This window comes from Podarcis gaigeae (genome assembly GCF_964106915.1).
Source record: "Podarcis gaigeae genome assembly, chromosome: 2".
NCBI classification, from domain to species: Eukaryota; Metazoa; Chordata; class Lepidosauria; order Squamata; family Lacertidae; genus Podarcis; species Podarcis gaigeae.
The window spans coordinates 692,042-713,760 of NC_139679.1; the positions used below are offsets into that span (position 1 = coordinate 692,042).

At 44.2% G+C, this 21,719-nt stretch overlaps 1 protein-coding gene across 3 annotated transcripts in view; it reads left to right on the forward strand.

Annotated features, from left to right (window-relative positions):
• Positions 1 to 21,719, forward strand: part of GMIP (GEM interacting protein) — a 79,904-nt gene that overhangs the window by 4,567 nt on the left and 53,618 nt on the right. The window contains exon 1 of one of the 3 annotated variants that reach the window (XM_083729175.1): positions 17,074 to 17,585. The exons of 1 other annotated variant lie outside the window; for it this stretch is intronic. In XM_083729175.1, coding sequence (XP_083585301.1) covers positions 17,564 to 17,585 — 22 coding nt within the window. In that variant the 5' untranslated portion in view covers positions 17,074 to 17,563. Of the gene's footprint in view, positions 1 to 17,073; positions 17,586 to 17,641; positions 18,029 to 21,719 lie in introns of those variants that run through there. One more of the 3 variants, XM_083729174.1, reaches the window with a different exon arrangement.

Here is a 21,719-nt window from a genome sequence, read left to right on the forward strand (position 1 = left end):
TGCAAATGGCAGGCTTGGGTGAGTCGGTAGGTGCTTGATATAGTACTGTACATTGATACCCTAAATAGACATGGAGGGCCCTAGCTATTTCCGTGACATGATGAACTAATAATCCAACAATTTATGTATTTCTGCTTTGAAAGAGAAGTGCATTCTCGAATGCCTCCTTTGGTGAGGACCAAGGCGGCTGGTGCTTGCCCCATTGTGCAGCCTGTGAGAAATGTCACCAGATGGCGCTCAGCAACAGCGAACCCTGATTTCAGAGTAACCAAATTTGCATCCTCTTCAACCAGCATCCTGTTAAATTGGGCTGAACATCCAGAGCCAAGTTGAGCACAGCTTTAAAGTGTGGAGGCTGGGTTACATCCACACTTATTATATTTATCTGCAAAGGAAGATCATAGTTCAATAGTCAAACCTCTGCTTAATGTGTCCAGAAGTCCAAACAGCCAGGTTTTTTGTTGTTGCTGGCATTTCTAGTTTAAAGACTAGATAGCAGGCTCAGATTCTGTCCTCCTGACCACAAACTTAAGCAATATCTGACTTTTGACCTCACTCATTCCTACTTTGTACACATAGTAGCTGCAAACCCTGTGTAATGCACACGGGGCTGCATTCTGACTTTGCATATGACTGTGGCACCACTGACCAAGATCCCCATTTATTGCTAGGAAGATGTGGGGCCAGGAGGAAATGGCTGTGGAGATCCCATGATTTGCATGCCTATCTGTGGGCAGCCCCTATTTTGCATTGAGCTGCCTTTGGTTTGCCATTTCACAGTGTCCTGGTTGGATTATCTCTATGGCTATAATCCAATCCACATCTAGCTGAAAGTAAGACCCATTGACCACAATGCGGCATATTTCCGATGATTAGGCTGTGAGATTAGTTTCTCCTCCCCAACTATTCTCTCTTGGAAATATCCCAAGGCTGTTTTGTCTCCCATAATCTCTGGGTTTGGAAATGATTGAGGACCCCTTCGTCCTGGTTCCTTCCCCAACAATTGTCCCACTGCATTCATGTTATCTTGGCCAGCAGACATCTGGAAACCACAAATCCACAAAGAGAGTGAGTTGTAGCCAACGCTGTTCCTCCACTCATGCAGCAGACTCCCACTCATCTCACCTCCAGGCCCCGCCCATGCACCCTCAAAATCTTAGTTCAGACTAATTCATTTTTAGGCAAAATTGCCACTTCCAATATAAGTTGCCATGCATCCACATTTTCCTGGACATAGCAGCAATTTGCACCTGGATGCTTTCCCAACAACCGAATCCTGGGTATGTCTGGGAAATTCCTGACATATGGCAACCCTAAGAGATCCTCCAGGGCATAGCTGTCAACTTACCGATTTGAAAATAAGGGACCAGCAGCCTTGAAAATAAGGGACCTGCAGCCTCACCTGTTCCAGGCACTCCAGTCTTCCTGTCCTCCTGCAGTCTGGTCAAACTCATGCTGGGTAGCTTCGAGAAAACTGTTCAACCAACTTCGTAACCAGAGGTTCAACTGAATAGAATCTGAAATACATGCACCACAAGGCCTATGCAGCCTCAGCTTAAGATGGCTCCCCGGCCTGGCTTTGCAGCAGCACGTGCAAGAAAATGGCGTCCAGCATTCAAAAAACCCCTCAGCTTGCATTAACTAGCCACACACAAGGCATGCAAGCTCCACCCCCCAGTCGTTCTTAGACTTCTTATTGGGTGAGCAACACAGCCAAGCAACACAGTTGGAGCCTCCCTCCTCCCTGGCCGGCAGGGAGGGAGGGAGAGGAGCTGCTTCCTTTGAAATTTAAGGGACATCATTTAAGGGGCATTTAAGGGACATCCATCAATAAGGGACAGCAGCAGGACATGGCGCTGGAATAAGGGACTGTCCCTTCAAATAAGGGACACTTGACAGCTATGCTCCAGGGTAGATTTTGAGGAAGCACGGGGTAGATTTTGAGGAAGTCCTGTTGCCTGAGTGGAATACTGCTTCTGCAGTGTGGGAGGCAATCCATTGTAAAGTTCCAAGTGCAGAGAATATTGTGCAGAGGAGACAATCTCCCTTTGCTGATGGTGGCGTGAAAAGTGAAAGCAGCTTAATGCCCCTCTGTGAGATTCAATGTGCTGGTGCATATCTTTAAAGTCTTAAGTTATGGTACTTGGGACCATGGACATAGCCAGGATTTATTTTTTTGGGGGGTGTTTCTTTGTTGGGGGGGGCAAAACCGAGGAATCTGTGATGCGATTGGTCAGTTAGTTAAGTATTTATTTATTCATTTACTTGATTTAGGAGGGGCACCTCCCCCCCCCCAGCTACACCCATGCTTGGAACTAAGATACCTGGAGGAATGCCTCTTCCTCTATCAGAAGTCAGGGGCATAGTGCCGGGAGGGGGGGGGCGCTGCCAGGCTGATGGCCCTGGGTGCATTTTTTGAGGGGGAACTGTGTGTTTGGCTCTCTCATCTTCCCTTACCAGTCCTGTGCCACTTTGCAAGGCTGGGATCTGATCTGAATGATTCGTTGTGTGAGTCATTCAGATCAGAACCCAGCCCCACAAAGCAGCTCAGGGCTGGCAGGGTGGCATGAGAAGGATGCAACAGACATGCGTTCTTCAATCCCAGCCTCACCCTTGCATGGCTGCTGCACCTAAAAGGAAAAAGCACTGCACAAAGCCATTTCTACTACAGGGAACACAGTAAAGAAAGGGAAAAGACAACAACGGTTATGCATTGATTAAATATTGAACAAGGACGGGATAGCTCAGGAGGCAGAGCCTGAGACTCTCAATGTCAAGCAGTGAGGCCTCGTCCGCACAGGATGCCTGTGCCCATCTGCCACCAGGTCCGGTTCAAGGTGTTGCATGGAAAGCCCTTAACAACTTGGGACCCGTTTGCCTACGAGTTTGCCTTCCCCCAAATGTGCCCCCTCAACTGCTTCCATCACCAGAATTGACACCACTACAGGTACCTACGAATCCTCTTTGCCTTGATAAGAACTTGCTCATTTAGTGTGGCAGCTCCTCCATTGTGGAGCTCCCTGTCTGTTGCTATTAAACAGACACCTGCACTTCATTCTCTTGGGTGCCTGCTGGAGGAATTCGTTTTGGCAAGCCTACCCTGATGCTTAGAAATGCTGATGTGAATTTTAATATATTTTAGCATTTTAACTTTAGTACATTTTAAAGTATTATGTTTTTAAATTTATCTTTGAAGGTTTTTTCTTTTTTCTTTACAACTAAGCGGTATATAAATTTTATGTAATAAAATAAATGAATTAAATGTTTATTATTTATTAAGTTATGTTATGACAACCCAATAAAACAGAGATAGAAATAATAATACACGTTTATCTGCTGTTATTTTGTTTGCAGGTGATGCCCTCTCAGACCCAATTGAGGTTAGACTGGCTGACTTGCTCCAGGCCACCTCATCCTTTCTCAGCAAGTACCCAGCCTTGAACGGTTCTGCCATTCAGCCAGCCATTGCCTCTCTCATCACCTGTGTGAATGGTGAGTATCTAACCCCAGGTACTTTCAAGCCACCCTGAACAATGTTTCCAAAGACAATTTAAATGATGGGGTAACATATAGAATATAAGAATACCTTATTTATCCAGAGGAGGGGAAATTTAGCAAGCATCACATATCATGGCTCAGTAATAAGAGGCGGTGTCTGCCACAGTTCCCTCTTCCACACTACCGTTATATATTTATGTGCTGCATTTCTCCCACGCCCTTCAGGGGCTCTTCATGGTTCCCTACCCTATTTCAGCCTCAGCAGGCGGCAAGATTCACCCAGTCAACTGGGTGGCGGAGCAGGAATTTGAACCTGGGGCTCCTGCAATCCTAGTTTTGCATTCTAAGCACAGAGCCATCTTTTATTGAAGGTCTAGGAGACCTTTCCTTCTGGTTCCTGTCTGCCTTAATGGATGCTGCTCCCACAGTAGTGGAGACCATTAGCAAAGAATAAACAAGGATTATTTGAGGGTAATTGTCCTTGCAAGCTCCCCACAGGACCCGGGGCACTTCGCCCATCGGTAAGCTCCCTACTCAGCCATTAATGAAGCAAAGGCATTTTATTGGAGTGAAATTAGGACTAATATACAGACACATGCTGGAATAGATGGGACAAAATCACAAACTGCTAAATTGGAACAGCTACAAAGCCGTTATGACTTGAATTGAAAAGACTTCCTTTGATGCAAAATACGGTATGTGGGGGGAGCCTTTACCCTTTCTTTATATATATCATGTTTGCTACATAAATGATTTGGCAACCCACCCATCCCTTGAATGCTAATAAACTGATAAAAGGCAAGAAGAGATAAAAGAGAACGGATTATATTTATGGATTACAATGAAAAATATAACTGAGAAAATGGAAATGGATTTAAAGCATCAAACTTTCACTGTACTGCTATGGGAGGACCTGGACTTTGAAGATCTGCCAAGGCTTTGGCGGGACACCAGATCGTTATTGAGAGAGTTGACCGAGAAGGAGAAACCGGAGTCTTGTTAAAGCGTTGGCAGGACACCAGTTCATTCTCTATCTAGACTCAAATAATAACCAAAAAAAAGATGGCGTGTCTCTGCCTCATTTTCTGGGAACAAAAAAGGGCGGAAGAGTGGAAGAGCAGAAGTAGCGATGCTGTGCAGGTCAGATAGAGAACAGGAAGAATGAAGAAACAACATGGATAAGATAAACACCAAACACAGGAAATATTTGGGATATAGGAGTTTTTTTTTTATTAAATGTGTTAATTCAAATGGAAGACAAAAACTCTGTACCTAACTTCCAGCGAGGCAAAGTGGCGAGCACCATGGCGGCATGGAGCCCCTGAAGGCAGCCAGCATCAACTGCGCTGCCTGGCTGGCTCCCAGGCCACCAGGACTGCCGCCACCAATGCTGCCACCAGAGAGGAACCAGGGGCCCCCAGTGTGTCAGCCAGGGGAGCCGCCAAGAACCCCCCCCCCCAGCGACTTTGGCCAAGCTGGAACCAAGAACTCCTGGCCAACGGCCCAGCAGAGCTCTGAGGCCTTGAGGCCTCTCCGGAGCCAACATGGGGGGGGGGACAAGAAAAAGAAAGAAGCCCCAACCTCCCCAGCTTACTGCTGCCGCCACTGCCGCCAGCGCCAAAGGTAGAAAAGAGCACCAGGAGGGCCAGGGAGGCCACGAAGAATCGTGCGGCCAAGCCCAGGCCCAACCCGAGTCTACCTCCCCAAGGCTAGAACTCCAGGAGCAGACCGGGGCCCAGAGGGAGGCCGTGTGACGAAGGACACCCTGGAAGAAAAGAGAGCACAGCACTGCCCCTCCCTCACGGGAAGAATATTTTTCATTATTATTCAAAATCTCTTCTCTCTTTTTTCGTTTCCTTTGGGGGGGGCACTGCCACTACAACCATCTTTATTTATTTATTTATCAAATCTTAATTCCTTCTCCTTAATTTTTTTTAAATATTTCTTAATATGTTTTTTCTTTCCCAAAAAATTAAAAAAACCCCAAAAAATTACTTCTTAAGAATTAAAATGGCTGCACCCAGAAGAACACCCTGAACCAACACAGGCTACTCCCTAGGACTGCCGCTTTGCCCCAGGCTTGCTGTTCTTATTTAATTATTTATTTTTAATTTTTTTGTTCTTTAATTTTTACTTTTCTTATTTTTATCTCTCATTTTTAAAAATTAAATAGAAAAAAAGAATAACATAAAAATATCCTGTTTGTTTGGAGAGGAGTCCTCTCCCCCCCCCCCGCCAATTCTATTACAGTGGTACCTCTGGTTAAGAACTTAATTCATTCCGGAGGTCCGTTTTTAACCTGAAACTGTTCTTAACCTGAAGCACCACTTTAGCTAATGGGGCGTCCCGCTGCTGCCGCGCCGCTGCTGCACAATTTCTGTTCTCATCCTGAAGCAAAGTTCTTAACCTAAAGCACTATTTCTGGGTTAGCGGAGTCTGTAACCTGAAGTGTATGTAACCTGAAGCTTATGTAACCCGAGGTACCACTGTACTATCACCATCCTCTTTTAAAACAAAACTTTTTCTCCATATTGCTGTTATTGCTATTGTTATTTCCCCCTTCCTCCCCCTTCCCCCCTTTCTTCTTCTCCCCTTCCCCCATCCCACATTTTTTCCTTTTTCTCTTTAAAGAGAATACCCCCCCACACAATTTTATTTTTTTCCCTCTCAAAAGGGTTTTCTACATATATATTTTCACTTTTCTCATTTGATACACACACACACACACACACACACACTACTGTTAAGCACACCCTCAACATCTTCAGATTTTTCTTTTCTTTTTCTTTCTTTTTCTTTGTTTTTTGTTTTTTGCTGTTTTTTGCTTTCAATTTCCTTCTTTGTTAACTCTTAAATCTCCACCCCCTCCATCCCCTTCCCTCATCTCTCCTTTCTGTCCTCTCCTTCCCCCCAACAAATAATAATAATAACAATAATACAAATCACAGACCCACCCATTTTCAATGGTAACCCCCCACTTTTGTGGCCACCTACCTCATGCTATAACTTGGACCACCACTTCAATTTTTTTATCATTACTATTCTTTCCTCTCTCTTTTCCCTCCCTTTTTCTTTCTATCTCCTTTATTTCTTCTTTATATTTTACTCTAATTTCCCCTCCCTTCCCCCTTCCTCCTCCTCCTCCTCCTCCTCCTCCTCCTTATTTTACTCCAACCTATATACCTTCCATGGGACGCGGGTGGCGCTGTGGGTAAAAGCCTCAGCGCCTAGGGCTTGCCGATCGAAAGGTCGGCGGTTCGAATCCCCGCGGCGGGGTGCGCTCCCCTTGCTCGGTCCCAGCGCCTGCCAACCTAGCAGTTCGAAAGCACCCTCGGGTCAAGTAGATAAATAGGGACCGCTTTCTAGCGGGAAGGTAAATGGCGTTTCCGTGTGCAGCTCTGGCTCGCCAGAGCAGCGATGTCACACTGGCCACGTAACCCGGAAGTGTCTTCGGACAGCGCTGGCCCCTGGCCTCTTGAGTGAGATGGGCGCACAACCCCAGAGTCTGGCAAGACTGGCCCGTACGGGCAGGGGTACCTTTACCTTTACCTTTATATACCTTCCATAACCCGCCTGCAGAGGAAATCAGAAAATTCCTAGCAGGGCTGACAATGCCTACCTTAACCAATGAGGAACAGTTACAGATAGGTAGCCGTGTTGTTTCTTAATTGGCTAAAAGAGTTGCTGAAAAACTGTAAAACTAGGATGCAAAAAGGGGAAGGTATGGGGAAGTCCGAGAAAAGAGGCTTATGAAAAGGAGGTTAAGAAAGTAAAATTTATGTTTTTGTGTGTGTTTGTTGTTGTATGTATTGTTTAGTGTTGTTGTGTTGATAAAATTGGAAAATTAATAAAAATATTATAATAATAAAAAAATACATTCATTAGCCACATCCCCAAAGCCTGTAAAATGCCCTTCTCACCAATGCCTACATATGCCACTTTTCTCTGGCTCTCGTAAGTGCCATCATGGAGTAAGAGGAGGAGTCTGTGTGTTTTAGATGACCTCATCAGCACAACTGCATGAAAATGATGGTGAAAATTGCTTCCCCCTCCCCACAGGGAGCTGCCACACACAACTGGCTCCCCATGCAATCCTGACACCACACAAATCAGCATCTCAGGAACTGCTGCACCACAAAGGAAATGTGAGAACTGGATCGCCATGAACATGGAATTAACATTCAGGGAATAAGGGCCAGCCTCAGCAGCTAGCAACCTCAAGCAGCACTGTAGCCCCTGCAGCAAGCAGCTGGAAGGAGGAAGCATTTGCCACGTTCATTTTCCCACAATGCCCTGGAGCATCTGGTACAGTGTCACAGCTGGGCTTTCTAGGAAATGTGAAATCATCACGAGGGATCCAACAGAGGAGGAGGTCCGTTCTTGCCATAGTCCCTTTAGACCTCAAAGTAGCCCTGAACGGAGGCGGATTTAGGAGAGTGTGGCTGGTTCAGTAGCACTGGACATGGAGCCTCTGGAGTGCCGCAGGGGACTCCACAACTATGATGTAGCATGGAAGGCAAGGGTGTGCGGGGGGCCACTAGGGGCGCATTGGAAGATGGCTGACAATACCATCTCTCCGTCTCACACAAGGCAATTAAGAGGCTAATATGGGAGTATGTAGCCTTCCTTGTTTCCCCAGGGAATGGGGGAAACACTGCCTTCACCTGCGGTTGCCATAAATTACCCCCGAGTTCGAAAGAAGGGGGTGAGGGCACTAGGCGCACAGCACACATGTGGGATGGCTCTCCCGACGCCATCTCTGCTTGCACGACCTGGTTGCCTAACAATTAGAGAGAGCAGCAAATGCCCATGTTTCGAGTGAAGAATGGGAGTTTAGACTGCTAATTGAAGTGACCTCTGTGAAGCTGAGCGACTGGCTGGATTCAACAGGAAAATACATCAAAGGGTCGGTATGTCGGAACGGGACAGAAAGGGGGGGGACTTTTCTTTTTTCTCTCTATGTGATTACCTAACAATCCCTCCCCAAGAAGTTACCGTTGCACAATTGACCATAAGCGGGATGATTAAGAAACTGTGTGGAAATGAATTACTAACCAAAGGCATGGTTTATGGAGATCTGGAAAAGAATCAAAGGCTTTTGGAATGGCGCAGTTATAAAAAGAGAGTCGCCATGTTGGCAGGCTTTGTTCCAGGATTGATGATTAAGAGGGGGAGGAGGCGTTGGCTTTGTTATTATATCGGACTCTTGGCAGAACCCCCTGAGAAGATCGAGAAGGGAGTGACAGGCCTGCGAAGATTAATGAGCAGACATGAAGATTGTTTTTATGGAAGTGATGAAATGCGTCTGCTGTCTGAATATGACTCTTGGATTAATGGAAAAATCCACACAGGATTATAAAAATGCTTGTTTTCAACTCGCTTGTGGAGATTATCAGAGGTCACAAAGTAAAGAAAGGAAAAATATATGAAAACAACAAGAAGAGATGAGGAAAACAACAAAGAAGGAATGGATAGAATAATGAACATTATTTGGACAGAATTGTGAACATCAAAGCAGCAGCAATAAGATAACCGGATCCCTTTCGGAGCTTGACACATCGGTACCCCCAACAAAAATTTAAAATTTGGCTCTGTAATTTGGAATTAATGTGATTTGATTGGTTTGTTAATATTTTTTTTTTTTAAAAAAAAAAGAAGGCAAGGGTGTGTGTGAGAGAGAGATGTCAAATTTTGGCACCACACAGGACACCACTGAAATTGGTGATCCCAAGGTCTACCACTGCCCTGAAACAGATTAGGGGCTTGTTAAGTTTATGGAAGGAGTGCCTTGCACTGAAAACATGCAGGAAAGGCAGAAATGTTATGCCTTTAATAGCAAGCAAAAATAAACAGTTGAAAGTTTTCCCTGGCAGGGATGGTTGCAAATTGTGGTTGAGGAGTGCCAGGCAGCCAAAGTGAGGTTCTAGTGAAGTTCACAGTAAGAAGTGAGGAGTAGGAAAATACAGTTCCCTGTAACAGAAAGCAAGAAAGGAATGTGGACGCTCATGTAGAGGACAAAAAAGATCTAGTTCACTCATGAAGTGAGAAAATGTCAAACTGAAGGTGCCCATCTCAAGGATGCCTATGAGGTCCTACATACAGCAACAGTGTTTTGTGTTGTGTCGGCTCCTATTTGTTATGTGCAAATGGCTTTAGATACCTATTAGGTCCTAGATACCTATTAGGTCCATCAATTACCATATAGCATATATTCAACAACAAAAAGTGACAATTAGTTGTTGACAGCTGGACATATAAAGGGCCCCATTACCTTCAGTAGCTGAGGGCCTCATCAAACCTCAATCTGGCCCTGATCACAGCCATGCAGTGTCCAGGGCTGCAGCAACTTTCCATGCAGAATGTGGTTTGTTCCCCCAACTCCACCCACCATATAATTTTTGGAGAAAAAGAACGCAAATGCTATGCAGATAAGCAGTCTGTTGGCAAATGGCCTTTGGGAGGGTTGCTATTGAGTTGTCTTCTGTGGCTTTGAGAATGCAGAAGTAGGGACAGAAAGTGCCATGACATCCTCCTGACTCAGTCTTTTGCCACATCAGCCTGCAGTTCTTTATATCTTCTGAGCGTTTTATGTCTTGGGTTCAGTCTTGCCAAGATGCAGTATAGATACATTGGCTTTGACAAACCCCAGACGGAATCACTTTCACTTTTATCCCACAAAGTGATGTGATCAAGTGCAAAGATGCTTGTAAAAGTCTGCTAAAATACAAAAATGAGCATAGTATGGAATGCAAGCAAGGCGGTGATGAGAGGATTTCTTATACAACAGAACTCAATTAAAAAGAAGAACAGAGAGAAAGAAAGGAAAGAGATCCTAAAACAAATTATGGTGTGCTGGACCCGGGGGAAAGGTACCGTGAGCGTAGTCTGAGTCCACATGAAGAGGGGCAAGGTCCGAGGCGGAGAGCCGGGCGGGGAACAGGAACGCTGGAACAGGAGGCCGAGCAGGGTACAGGAACACCGGATGGTCAGGAACAGGAGGCCGAGCAGGGAACAGGAGCACCGGATGGTCGGGAACAGGAGGCCGATCAGGAACACAGGAAGGTCCAAAGCCAACAACGACGTTGCTCCCGCAACCTGGGACCGGGCTGACTGGGCTTTTATCCTCTTCTAAGGCCAGGGGCGGTCCCGGCCCCCAGGAGCCCTGCCTCCTCTGGCCTTAAGGCGAGCACTCCTCCTGGGAGCAACCAGTTCCCTTCGCCTCTCTGCCCTAAGCCTCTGCAGATCAGGAGAGGCCGAAGAGTTACTGGGCCCTGGAGGAGGCTCACCTGTAGCCACTGAGTCCTCAAGCTCCTCTGGGGCCAGAAGGGTTTCACCTGGGGCCAGCTCCTGGTGCTCTGCCACAGGTGCAGGCTCTTCAGCATCTAGGCCTTGCCCCAGTTCAGCCGGCCCTGGAGGCAGGGACTCCTGTGCAGGCTGGGATTCCTCTGGTTCATCCTCTGAATCGGAATCCCAGGCCATCACATATGGAAAATGAGCAAAAATTAATTAGGAAACCAAATAACACCAGAATTAAAGCATAAAGGTTTTGCAAACCCAATTTGCAATGATATTAAACAGAGAGGTGGAATGGAATATTAAAAGACTAAGACAAAAGAATTTTGAATTTGCAAATAAATCAGGAAAATGGCTTGCCTGGCCGATCAAGAAAAGGAAAGAACAAAGTACAATAAACAAAATTAAAGTAGAAAGTGAAGAGATAATCAGTCCTAAAGGTATTAGAAAAGGATTCCTGGACTTTTAGACAACTGTATAGCAAGAAAGAAAAGAACAATATAAGGAAAATAGAAAGATATTTAAAAGAAAAAGAGGTGCAAAAGATCCTGACAGAAGCAACAGAAAGGTTGAATACCCCAATTGACATCGAGGAGATTAAGGAGGTAATAACAGAGCTGAAAAATGGGAAAGCACCAGGACCAGACGGCTTTACAGCAAGGTACTACAAAGAGCTGAGACTAACCCTGACGACACCACTAAAAGAAGTAATGAATAATATCTTAAAAGAAAGGGAAATCCCCAAGACTTGGAAGGAGGCATTTATAACTTTTGTTCCAAAAGAGGATGCGGATCTAACACAAGTAAAGAATTACAGACCGATTTCTCTGTTAAATACGGACTATAAAATTTTTGCAGGAATAATGACAAAGAGATTAAAAAAGGTTTTACAAGAAATCATTCATGAGGATCAAGCGGGTTTCCTTCCTGGCAGACAGATGAGAGACAATGTGAGGAATATAATAAATATTTTGGAACTTCCGTCAGCCAGGAATGAGAAACGAGCAATGCTAATGTTTGTAGACGCCGAAAAGGCATTTGATAATGTGTCATGGGACTTTATGTTGAAAAATATAGAATGTATGGAGATGGGGAATGATTTCTTCAATGGAATTAAGGCAATATACACCGAACAAAGGGCAAAGTTGATAGTAAACAACGTGATAACAGAAGAAATTAAAATATCAAAAGGTACTAGACAGGGCTGTCCGCTCTCACCTTTATTATTTATAATGGTACTAGAAGTCTTTCTGAACTCAATTAGGAAAAATGACAGGATAAAGGGGGTGACAGTAGGCCAAAATGAATATAAAGTAAAAGCCTATGCTGATGATTTGGTTATAATGGCGGAAGATCTGATGAACAGTGCAACTGAAATGTTAGAGGAAATTGAAAAATTTGGCGAAGTGGCAGGTTTTATATTAAATAGGAGAAAAACTAAAATTATCACTAAAAACATGGACCAACCAATGATGGAAGTGCTGCAACAACAGATAGGTATTGAAATTGTGAAAAAGGTTAAATATCTGGGAATATGGTTAACTCCGAAGAACATTGAGTTATTTCAAAACAATTATGTCCCGGTGTGGAATGAAATTAAGAAAGATCTGGAGGTATGGGGAAGGTTGAAACTATCCTTTTGGGGTAGAATTTCAATGATTAAGATGTCGGAGCTACCTAAGATGTTATTCTTATTTCAGATGATTCCAATATTAAAAGGTGTAACGATTTTTAAGGATTGGCAAAGAATAATTTCAAGATATATCTGGCAGGGCAGAAAGCCGAGAATTAAATATAAATTGTTAACAGATGCAAAAGAAAGAGGAGGCTTTGCCCTGCCAGACTTGAAGTTATACTATGAGGCATCATGTCTTTGCTGGTTAAAAGAATGGATAAAACTTAAGAGTACAAAATTATTGGACTTAGAAGGATTTGATAACAGATTTGGGTGGCACGTGTATTTATGGCAAGAGAAGAAAAAAGGTTATAAATCGTTTGAGAATCATATTTTCCGGAAATCGTTGATTGAAGTATGGGACAGATATAAAAACATTCTAGAAATGGGGGTACCACATTGGTTATCCCCATTAGAAGCCATGGGAGTTAAGAAAATTAATATGAGGAGTGATTGGATCACTTATGGAGACTTGGTGGTGAAAGAAGGAGGAAAATGGAGATTGAAACCATATGAGCAAGTAAAAGAATATGTATATGATTGGCTGCACTATCATCAGATAAGTGATATCTTTAAAAAAGAGGTGAAAGAAAAAGGGTATAAAGAAAAAGACTCGAAATTTCAAACAGAAATTGTTAACAATGATTGTAAGATACTTTCAAAAATGTATAAAATTTTACTGGAATGGCACACGATGGATGAGGAAGTCAAAGCGGTAATGATTTACTGGGCCAGAGATTTAGGATATAATATAGATTTGGAAGATTGGCAAAAAATATGGAACGAAAATTTAAAGTTTACAGCATGCATTACGTTAAAAGAAAATGTGATGAAAATGGTTTATAGATGGTATATGACACCAGTAAAATTGGCAAAAATGTACAAAACTAGTAACAAATGTTGGAAATGCGAAGAGAAAGAGGGCACATTTATTCATATGTGGTGGGAGGGTAAGAAAGTGTAGGGGTTCTGGGAAATGATATATAATGAGTTAAAGAAAATGCTGAAATATAGCTTTGTAAAGAAACCAGAAGCCTTCTTACTGGGAATAACTAAAAATCAAATAAATAAGAGAGACTGTAAGCTTTTTCAGTATGCAATAACAGCGGCGAGAGTACTGCTGGCCCAAAAATGGAAACAAGAAGAATTACCGACTTTGGAAGATTGGAGAACAAAATTAATAGACTATGCAGAACTGGACAAATTAACTGGGAAAATCAGACTTCAAAGAGACCACAAGTTTTTAGAGGACTGGGGAAAATTTAGAGAATATTTGAAAACTGTATGTGAGGAACACACAATGCTAGTGTGCTTTAAAGAAGCTTTGTGAAAAAAATAAGGAATATTGCATGAATGTAAATGAGTATAAAATATTTTATTGATAGGCGATACTATAATTAAGGAATGCGAGGATAGAAAATTAATTATGGATGATTGTCAGAGGAGTTGAGGGAAGTTCAATAAGATAAAATACGTGATGTGTTATGTGGTATGAACAGAGATGTTATAGAAAATTCAATAAAAAATTATTAAAAAATGTAAAAGTCTGCTAAAATAACACCCTGGCCCTACAGTGACATTCATGTTTTCAATAAGTGTTGAAAGTTCAAAACTGGTTTGGAAAGAGAGTGAGAGAGGGCTCCTTGGGGAGTCCTGCAGTCCTGCCATCACACCATGAAGGCCCTAAAGCTGGTATTAATATAGAAGTAAGCATTTTCAAAATAATGCAAAATTCTGACCATGATGCCTCACAGGTAGTTGTGAAATAATGGACATAGGTGTGAAGTCTCATGTGTTTCAATGTTCTTTGCTTTTCACACATAATTTCTGGTACTTGTCCCTGGTAAATCAGTTCCTATTTTGACTTTTGGGGAGACAGGGAGATGCCCTCAAAGACAGGCTGAAGATGGGCACCCCAGCTCCCACAAAAAGGGAAAGGAGGTTGAAGGAGGTTTAAATGGTAGGTTGATGTGTATGTTCTTGGTGTGTATGTTCATTTTGCATTTGCCTCTGTCAAATAGGCCTTGCAGGTTTTTATATTGTTTCAAAACCCTGCAAAACCTGTTTGATCAGAGGTGACTGTGGCACACACAGAAAAGGTTTTTGTATACCAGAGGCAGGCAGAAAGTTTTCTTCTTTGGCAATCACTTGTAGCTGAGTAAGATTGTCTTCCATGAACATGGTCTTAACAGAGTTTTTATAACATTATTCTTGTTTATAAAACCCAATTAAAAAACAAACAGTGAGTCTGTGAGTGATTGTGGAGGCCAGTTCTGGATCCACATGTCCTTCCACAGTGGGGACATAGGTTTCCAGGTGGGAGTAGATCATGATGAGGCTTTGCCAAACATGCCTTCCTCTTAGCACGTTTCTCCCTTTCATCCTCAGTTCAAGGATCTTCAATGTCCATGACACCTTTGGTAAAGGCTGTTCTCCAGTTGGATTGTTGGCAAGCCAGTGTTTCCCAATTGTCGGCTGTGGTCCACAGATGGACTCCATATTGCTGCATACTATTTGCTGCCAAAGAATGCTAGACTAGGAGGATCTTGGGTTGATCCTTGGTCTGCACAAATATACAGAAACATAATAAAACATCAGACATTAAAAGCTTCTCTATATAGGGCTGCCTTCAGATATCTTCTAAAGGTTGTGAGGTTACCGTACTTATCTCCTTAACATCAGAAGGGAGGGTGCCACTACTGAGAAGGCCCTCTGCCTTTAACCTCACTTCTTGCAGTGAGGGAACCACCAGAAGGCCCTTGGAGCTGGACCTCAGAGATGGGAGTGGAAGCTCCTTCAGGTATGCAGGGCTTTAAAGGTGAGCACTTTGACTTGTGCTTGGAAACATACTGGGAGCCACTCTCCTGCCCCAGACCTGCTACCACGGTAAAGTCTACCTCCTTCCAAATCTGAGTTATTTAATCTGCAAAAAACTTCGCAAAGTCATTTAAGGAGATCTTGGGAGTCCTCACCAGAACCCAGTGGTGAAAAGGATCTGTTAGATTCCAGACTGCCTGAAAGAGTCTCCTGGTACTGTTTTCTGCAGATGCAATAGAGGCAGTGAAGAAGGTCCTCTTTGCCGTGGCTATCGCCACTTGGTAGGCTCGACGTTGAGCTCTAACCTGTGTCTGGTCCAATTCAGAATGAGTTTTCTGCCACTGGTGCTCTAGCTGTCTCAGTGATTGTTTCATCGGCCTCAGCCCTGGAGAAAACCATGGGGCTGTCTGGGCTCCATGCAATCAGAGAGGTTGCTTTGGAGCCAGGCAGTCAATAGCCTTGGTTAACTCTACATTCCAGGGAGCCACCAGGGAATCAGCTGAAAGGCCATCAACATGGGATAAGAGCCATAAAGTGTCAGGGGTGGACCATTCAAATTAGTACCTTGTAGAATTGTTCATTAATTTTAAAATGCTAAATCCTGTACTAATACTAGCCCTTTTTATGTTCTGAAGCAAAAGTGCATATTCAGAATAGCTTTGGATTGGTTATGCTTTAAACAGTAAAAGAGCCTGAGTTGGCACTCTTCCTTTGCAAAGTGAAAACACAGAAATGAGCCCTGGGGATTCTATTATAAAGACCACCCAAAGTGAAGCTGACCCATCCCTGGTTTAACATTATGACAGCAGTCCTTCAACAGTTCCAGACCCAGAGCCCTAACCCCCACCCAAACAAGCATTCAGGGACCCACTTCATTTGCTTCCTTTGTACCTGAACAGTGGAACTGCTTTTTGCAACTCCATATATAGTCAAGCCTTAGCTCCCATCAGCCCTGAATGGGGTGGGGGCATAGATGCACCACTCCTGCAGTACAGAGTCCCATCCCCACATGGGCATAGCCAGTATTTTTATTAGGGGGACATGACTTTTGTTAGGGGGGGCAGAACTGACATGACTGGTCAGTTAGTTAAGTATTTCTATTGTTTTCCTTGATTGGGGGGGCAGCTACCCCCCCATCCCCCCTTGCCCAGGCATCCTGACCCAGCAGTTGAAGTCCAGTGATGTCTCTCACAAATTGTTTTCAGCTCTCTCTTAAATTCCACATTTTATCTCCCGTTTTACTTGATTGAGCTAGTACAGTTTAGTAGAGCTGCTAAGAACATAAAACAGGAAGCCCCGCATTCAAATCTTACCTTAGTTACAGACATCATAGGTGTTTTTAAGCAAGCCAGTATTTTCTTAGCTTTAGCTGTCACATGGGGTGAGCAGGACTAGTCCACTTTGCAGAGCTGCTCTAAGGAAGCCTGCAATCATGTGCCATGAATGCCGATGGCTTATGGTGTCCAGGATCCAGGGGGGTCTAAGCAGTTTCAGAAAATTTATGCATTTCATTTTTTTTGTTTGGATTATTACTTTCTCTTCCTGCATATTACTGCATAGTTGTTGGCTTACAGAGCAAACACATTCATTCATTCATTCATTCATTCATTCATTTGTATACTGCTTTTCTGGCAGACGTCACAAAGTGCTTTACATAAAGTTATTACAGCAATATGCAGCGATTGAAACATAAGCTAACAAAACAATGGAATATTTTTTTTAAAGCAGCAGCAGCAGCAGCTGCAACTGCTGCCTCTCCACTCCCCATGGGATCTGGGCTTCTTCAGAGGCCCCCCTGGTGGCAGTTGCCCAGGGAGGGGCCGCTGACGTGAGCTGGGCAGGGGCCAGCCAGAAGACCCTTTCCTTCCCCTCCCCTGGGGGGGGGGTAGCCTTTTTTTACTTCATCCCCACCAGCCATATTTCTGTCAGGAGGTCCTCAAGACCCGGAGTAGAAAGTGAGGTTTGTTAATTTCGGAAAACCTCAAAGCCAAGAGGCCTTGTGCAGCTGCAGATAGCAAAGCCAGTAGGATTGCCACAGGGCCCTCTTTCTTGCAAGCTGAAAAAAAGTATGCAAATCAAAGGGACAAACAAGTTTCCTCACACGGAAATGCTTGTCGGCAGGAAGCAGCAAATTTTGAGCGGCTGCGGGCTCTGGCAGACCAGCAAGGCTCTGCAAAGTATGCAGAACCCGTGGGGCCACCTCCCAGAGCCTGTGGCTTTTGAGTCGTCCGGGGACTTGGGCTGGGATTCACCCCTGCGTTTCCTGCTGAGGACTTGACCATGGCGGACCCTGAACCTGCTGGTAGGTGAAGCAATCTTCTGATCTATTTCAGCAAAAAGGATGAAGCTCATTCTTAGTGCGCTGTCAGGAGGCAGGTCCTGGGGCTTCTAATCTGGGGCTGCCCTGAAGGTGTGGTTGTGCACTTGCTGGAAAATTCTCACTGTTATTTGGGCCGGACCTCTGAGAGTAAAGCTTGAGTGGATGAGACCAGCAGTTTATTCAGGGCCAGGGGATCAACGATTTTGTTCGGAACCAAAGACAGCACAAAAGAGACCATGTGTATATACACACTCAGCCAGCTGTCCTCTGCAGTTAACAGTTCCCTCCACCCCAAATGTCGGGAGTAACAGCCTGCAAAACCTGTTTGACCAGAGACAACCTGAGGCAAAAGGGACAAAGAGGTACTGCAATGGGCAACACCACCTCTGCTGTGCAAATACAGCCCCTGTGGGCCTCTACCCAAGGTCCGTATGCAGTCCTTGGTTGTGGCTGGTGCAAAAAAGAGGAAACTAAATGAAACTAGGCAGATTGAGTATAGCAGTGTTCATTTCAGAAGTACTTAGAAAGCAGGAGCAGTTATTAATTGCTTCAGAAACCATTATTATATTCTTATTGTATTCACAGTTGGGAAGTGGGCTCAAAAGGTAGTTGGTGTTATATATTTGTATATATTATATATTTGTTACTTGAAAACTTATTTTAAAAGGCTGACCCTTAAGTTGTATCTCTGAAACTGAAGGCATGTGCACACAGCACTAGGTACACTAATTGGAACCCTAATCCTGAAACTTAAAAAAGCAACTTTTAAAACTAATGCTTTTAAAGTTTTGTAGCAGAAATGTCAGATTTGAAATTCTATATGTACACACACACGTGAAATTTTAGGAAACTTTCCTCCCCAGATTTGTTTCAGCTGTTGCACTAGATGTTTGAGTGGAAATTATTCAGGCCATCTGAGGAGCCCTTGCAGGATGGTCCATCTCCTGCTAGCCATGCTCAGGGCTGTGATCAGCACAGATTTCCATTTCCTGGCTGTTTTTGCCTAACTGCCCTTCTGTAGGTACACACTTACACATTGGACACAAAATACATACACACGTACACACATACACACGTACGTACGTACGTACATACACACATATGTACACATTGGACACAAAACCACAGAGCATCTTAGAGCTGGGAAGGATATAGAGGTCAGGTGACCTGACTCCCTGACTTGGTCTCACATGCACTATATTCATCTTCCAGCAATCCTCAGATACAGGAACCTTACCCCATAGATCACAATGTTGTAGAATCATAGAATCATAGAGTTGGAAGAGACCACAAGGGCCATCGAGTCCAACCCCCTGCCAAGCCGGAAACACCATCAGAGCACTCCTGACATATGGTTGTCAAGCCTCTGCTTAAAGAACTCCAAAGAAGGAGACTCCACCACACTCCTTGGCAGCAAATTCCACTGTCGAACAGCTCTTACTGTCAGGAAGTTCTTCCTAATGTTTAGGTGGAATCTTCTTTCTTGTAGTTTGGATCCATTGCTCCGTGTCCGCTTCTCTGGAGCAGCAGAAAACAACCTTTCTCCCTCCTCTATGTGACATCCTTTTATATATTTGAACATGGCTATCATATCACCCCTTAACCTCCTCTTCTCCAGGCTAAACATGCCCAGCTCCCTTAGCCGTTCCTCATAAGGCATCGTTTCCAGGCCTTTGACCATTTTGGTTGCCCTCCTCTGGACACGTTCCAGTTTGTCAGTGTCCTTCTTGAACTGTGGTGCCCAGAACTGGACACAGTACTCCAGGTGAGGTCTGAGGTTGAGGTCTCCAGGTGAGGTTGTGTTACAAGCAGAGCCCCAGAGTCATATACAATAGTCATAAGAAGAGCTGGCTACATTAGGCCAGTGGCCAGTCAAGGCCTGCCTCCAGTGGCCAACCAGATGCCTATGGGAAGCCCGTCAGCAGGAGCTGAGCAGGAGCAGCCCTCTCTCCCTTCTTGGCTGTTTCCAGCAACCTGCACTCAGAGACCTCTTGCCTCCCACAGGGGAGGGAGAACACAGCCACCCAGGTTAGGAGTTACTGAAACACATTATCTCAGTGAATTTCCCTAATCCTTTTTAAAAGCCGCCATTGCCTCTTTTGGAAGGGAATTACGGTACATAGTCTCACAGAGAAAAGCCACAAGGCATTTTCAATACTGGATGGGTGTGGTTCTCTTAAGCACTCTTAGGGGTTCATGTTCCTATGTGCCTCTGATTCACTGTTTCAGCTTGCGCTACAGCCCCCTTGTATGACCTAAGCGAATGGTTCATATCCCATATCAGGTCTCCATTTCATTCTGTCGGACAGTGAGGACAAGGCTCCATAGGCACTGGCTCTCTTTTTCCATGGTGGATGTTTTTACAGCTCATTTGTGCTCAGCAAGAAGGCAGAAGTTCCACTTCCCTTTGTGCTCCTCTTACCTCATTTCACAGAAAGTGTCAAATAGTAAAAAAAAAAACAACCCAAAAAACCCCAACTCAGCATCTTTCCCTGCCTCAATTAGAACATTATTTCCGGTCCTGGGCCTGGCACACACAGAATAGATGTCGACACTGCTTAACAAGCAAGCATTTGGAGGACAGTGGGAGGATCTGTTCCCCATGTATACAAAATTCACACACCGGACAAGACACGTACATGCAAAGGAATGTGGGAATCCATGCGTTTCTGCATTAATTTCTGGGCAGAAGTTAGAGGCACCATTTAAGAATGAGAGGGGTATGTTTCAGGATCCCGTCCAGCCAGTTCTGCAGTTCTACACACTGATTTACAAAGTTACCAGGTTTCATAAAAACAAGATATTGAGGAAGGAATTCAGCGTTGCACTAAGGCCATTATTCAATTAGGACAAGCATCTGGGCTTGACAGATGGAACAATTCCCCCCTCTCCTCTTCCAGTGCACTTTTTGGAGTCCTCCCAACCCCTTCAGAGCCAATTTCAGGGTTCAAGGGGAGGAGCGGGAAGGCCACTGTACAAGCAAGAGCCAATTCCGTGGATGTACCTCTTTAATTAAATCCCACCCTAAGATTAATGGGGCAGAGCCTTAGAAATAAGGGGTGGGCCTTGGTAGTGTAGGGACAGAACCTGGCCATAGACAGAGATTTTGCCTGGGAACATTGGGAACAAAGCCTCTGTCCAGTAGTTTCTGGGCAAAGCCTCATAGCCACAAGTGGCTCTAATAGCAAAAATATTCAAGCCAAACAGAAAATAGCCTATCCACTGGTTTCTGTCTTCATGCTATAGGCACTTCCAGACAGTAACTGTTTTCAGGTGAAATTCTGTCACAAATTCAAGTTGTGCAATTAATGTTGGTTTAGAGGTCTCAAACAACAAAGTTGCTTCTGCAAAAGATCAGACTTTTATAATAAGGGAAATGCACGGGAAAGTGTTGGATGACACTTGCTTTGACACAACATCATTTAACTTCCCTGCAAATAATCTGGAATTAATGCTCAGTCAACAGTCATTGTTATCTAAGTTCTCTACAAACAAATCAGGGTGAATGTTCAACACACAGGTTGTCTGGAACCACCACTATTTTCTCCCTCTGAGAGCTAAACTTCATCCCCTGGAGATCTTGAGATGAGTTGTTAGACCTGGAGACTTATGAGTGACTAGAATTATAAGCAATTAAATGAGCCTGCGTAGTAGTCACCAGGCATGCCCTAGGCATTCGTGTTTGCTTTAGGAAAAGGGCAACTTCTTGACTCTTGCTAGTAACACTGCTGTAGTAATTACAGATTGTAAAAAAGTGAAACTCCCCAGGAAAATATGCCAGGCCTACTCCACTATGATATATAGGTGATCATAGGATGTTTTTATTCCACCAGGCATTCAGCGAACTGATTTCACATGAGATAAGTCGTTGCTATGGTATTGTGTATTTTTACTTTTTGCAGTGCTGTTCCGCAGACAAGTAAGGTGTACAAAAATGTATATTCTGGGGTAAAGTGTGCATATAAATGCATTGTTTGTTGTTTAGTCGTTTAGTCATGTCTGACTCTTTGTGACCCCATGGACCAGAGCACACCAGGCACTTCTGTCTTCCACTGCCTCCCGCAGTTTGGTCAAACTCATGCTGGTAGCTTCGAGAACACTGTCCAACCATCTCGT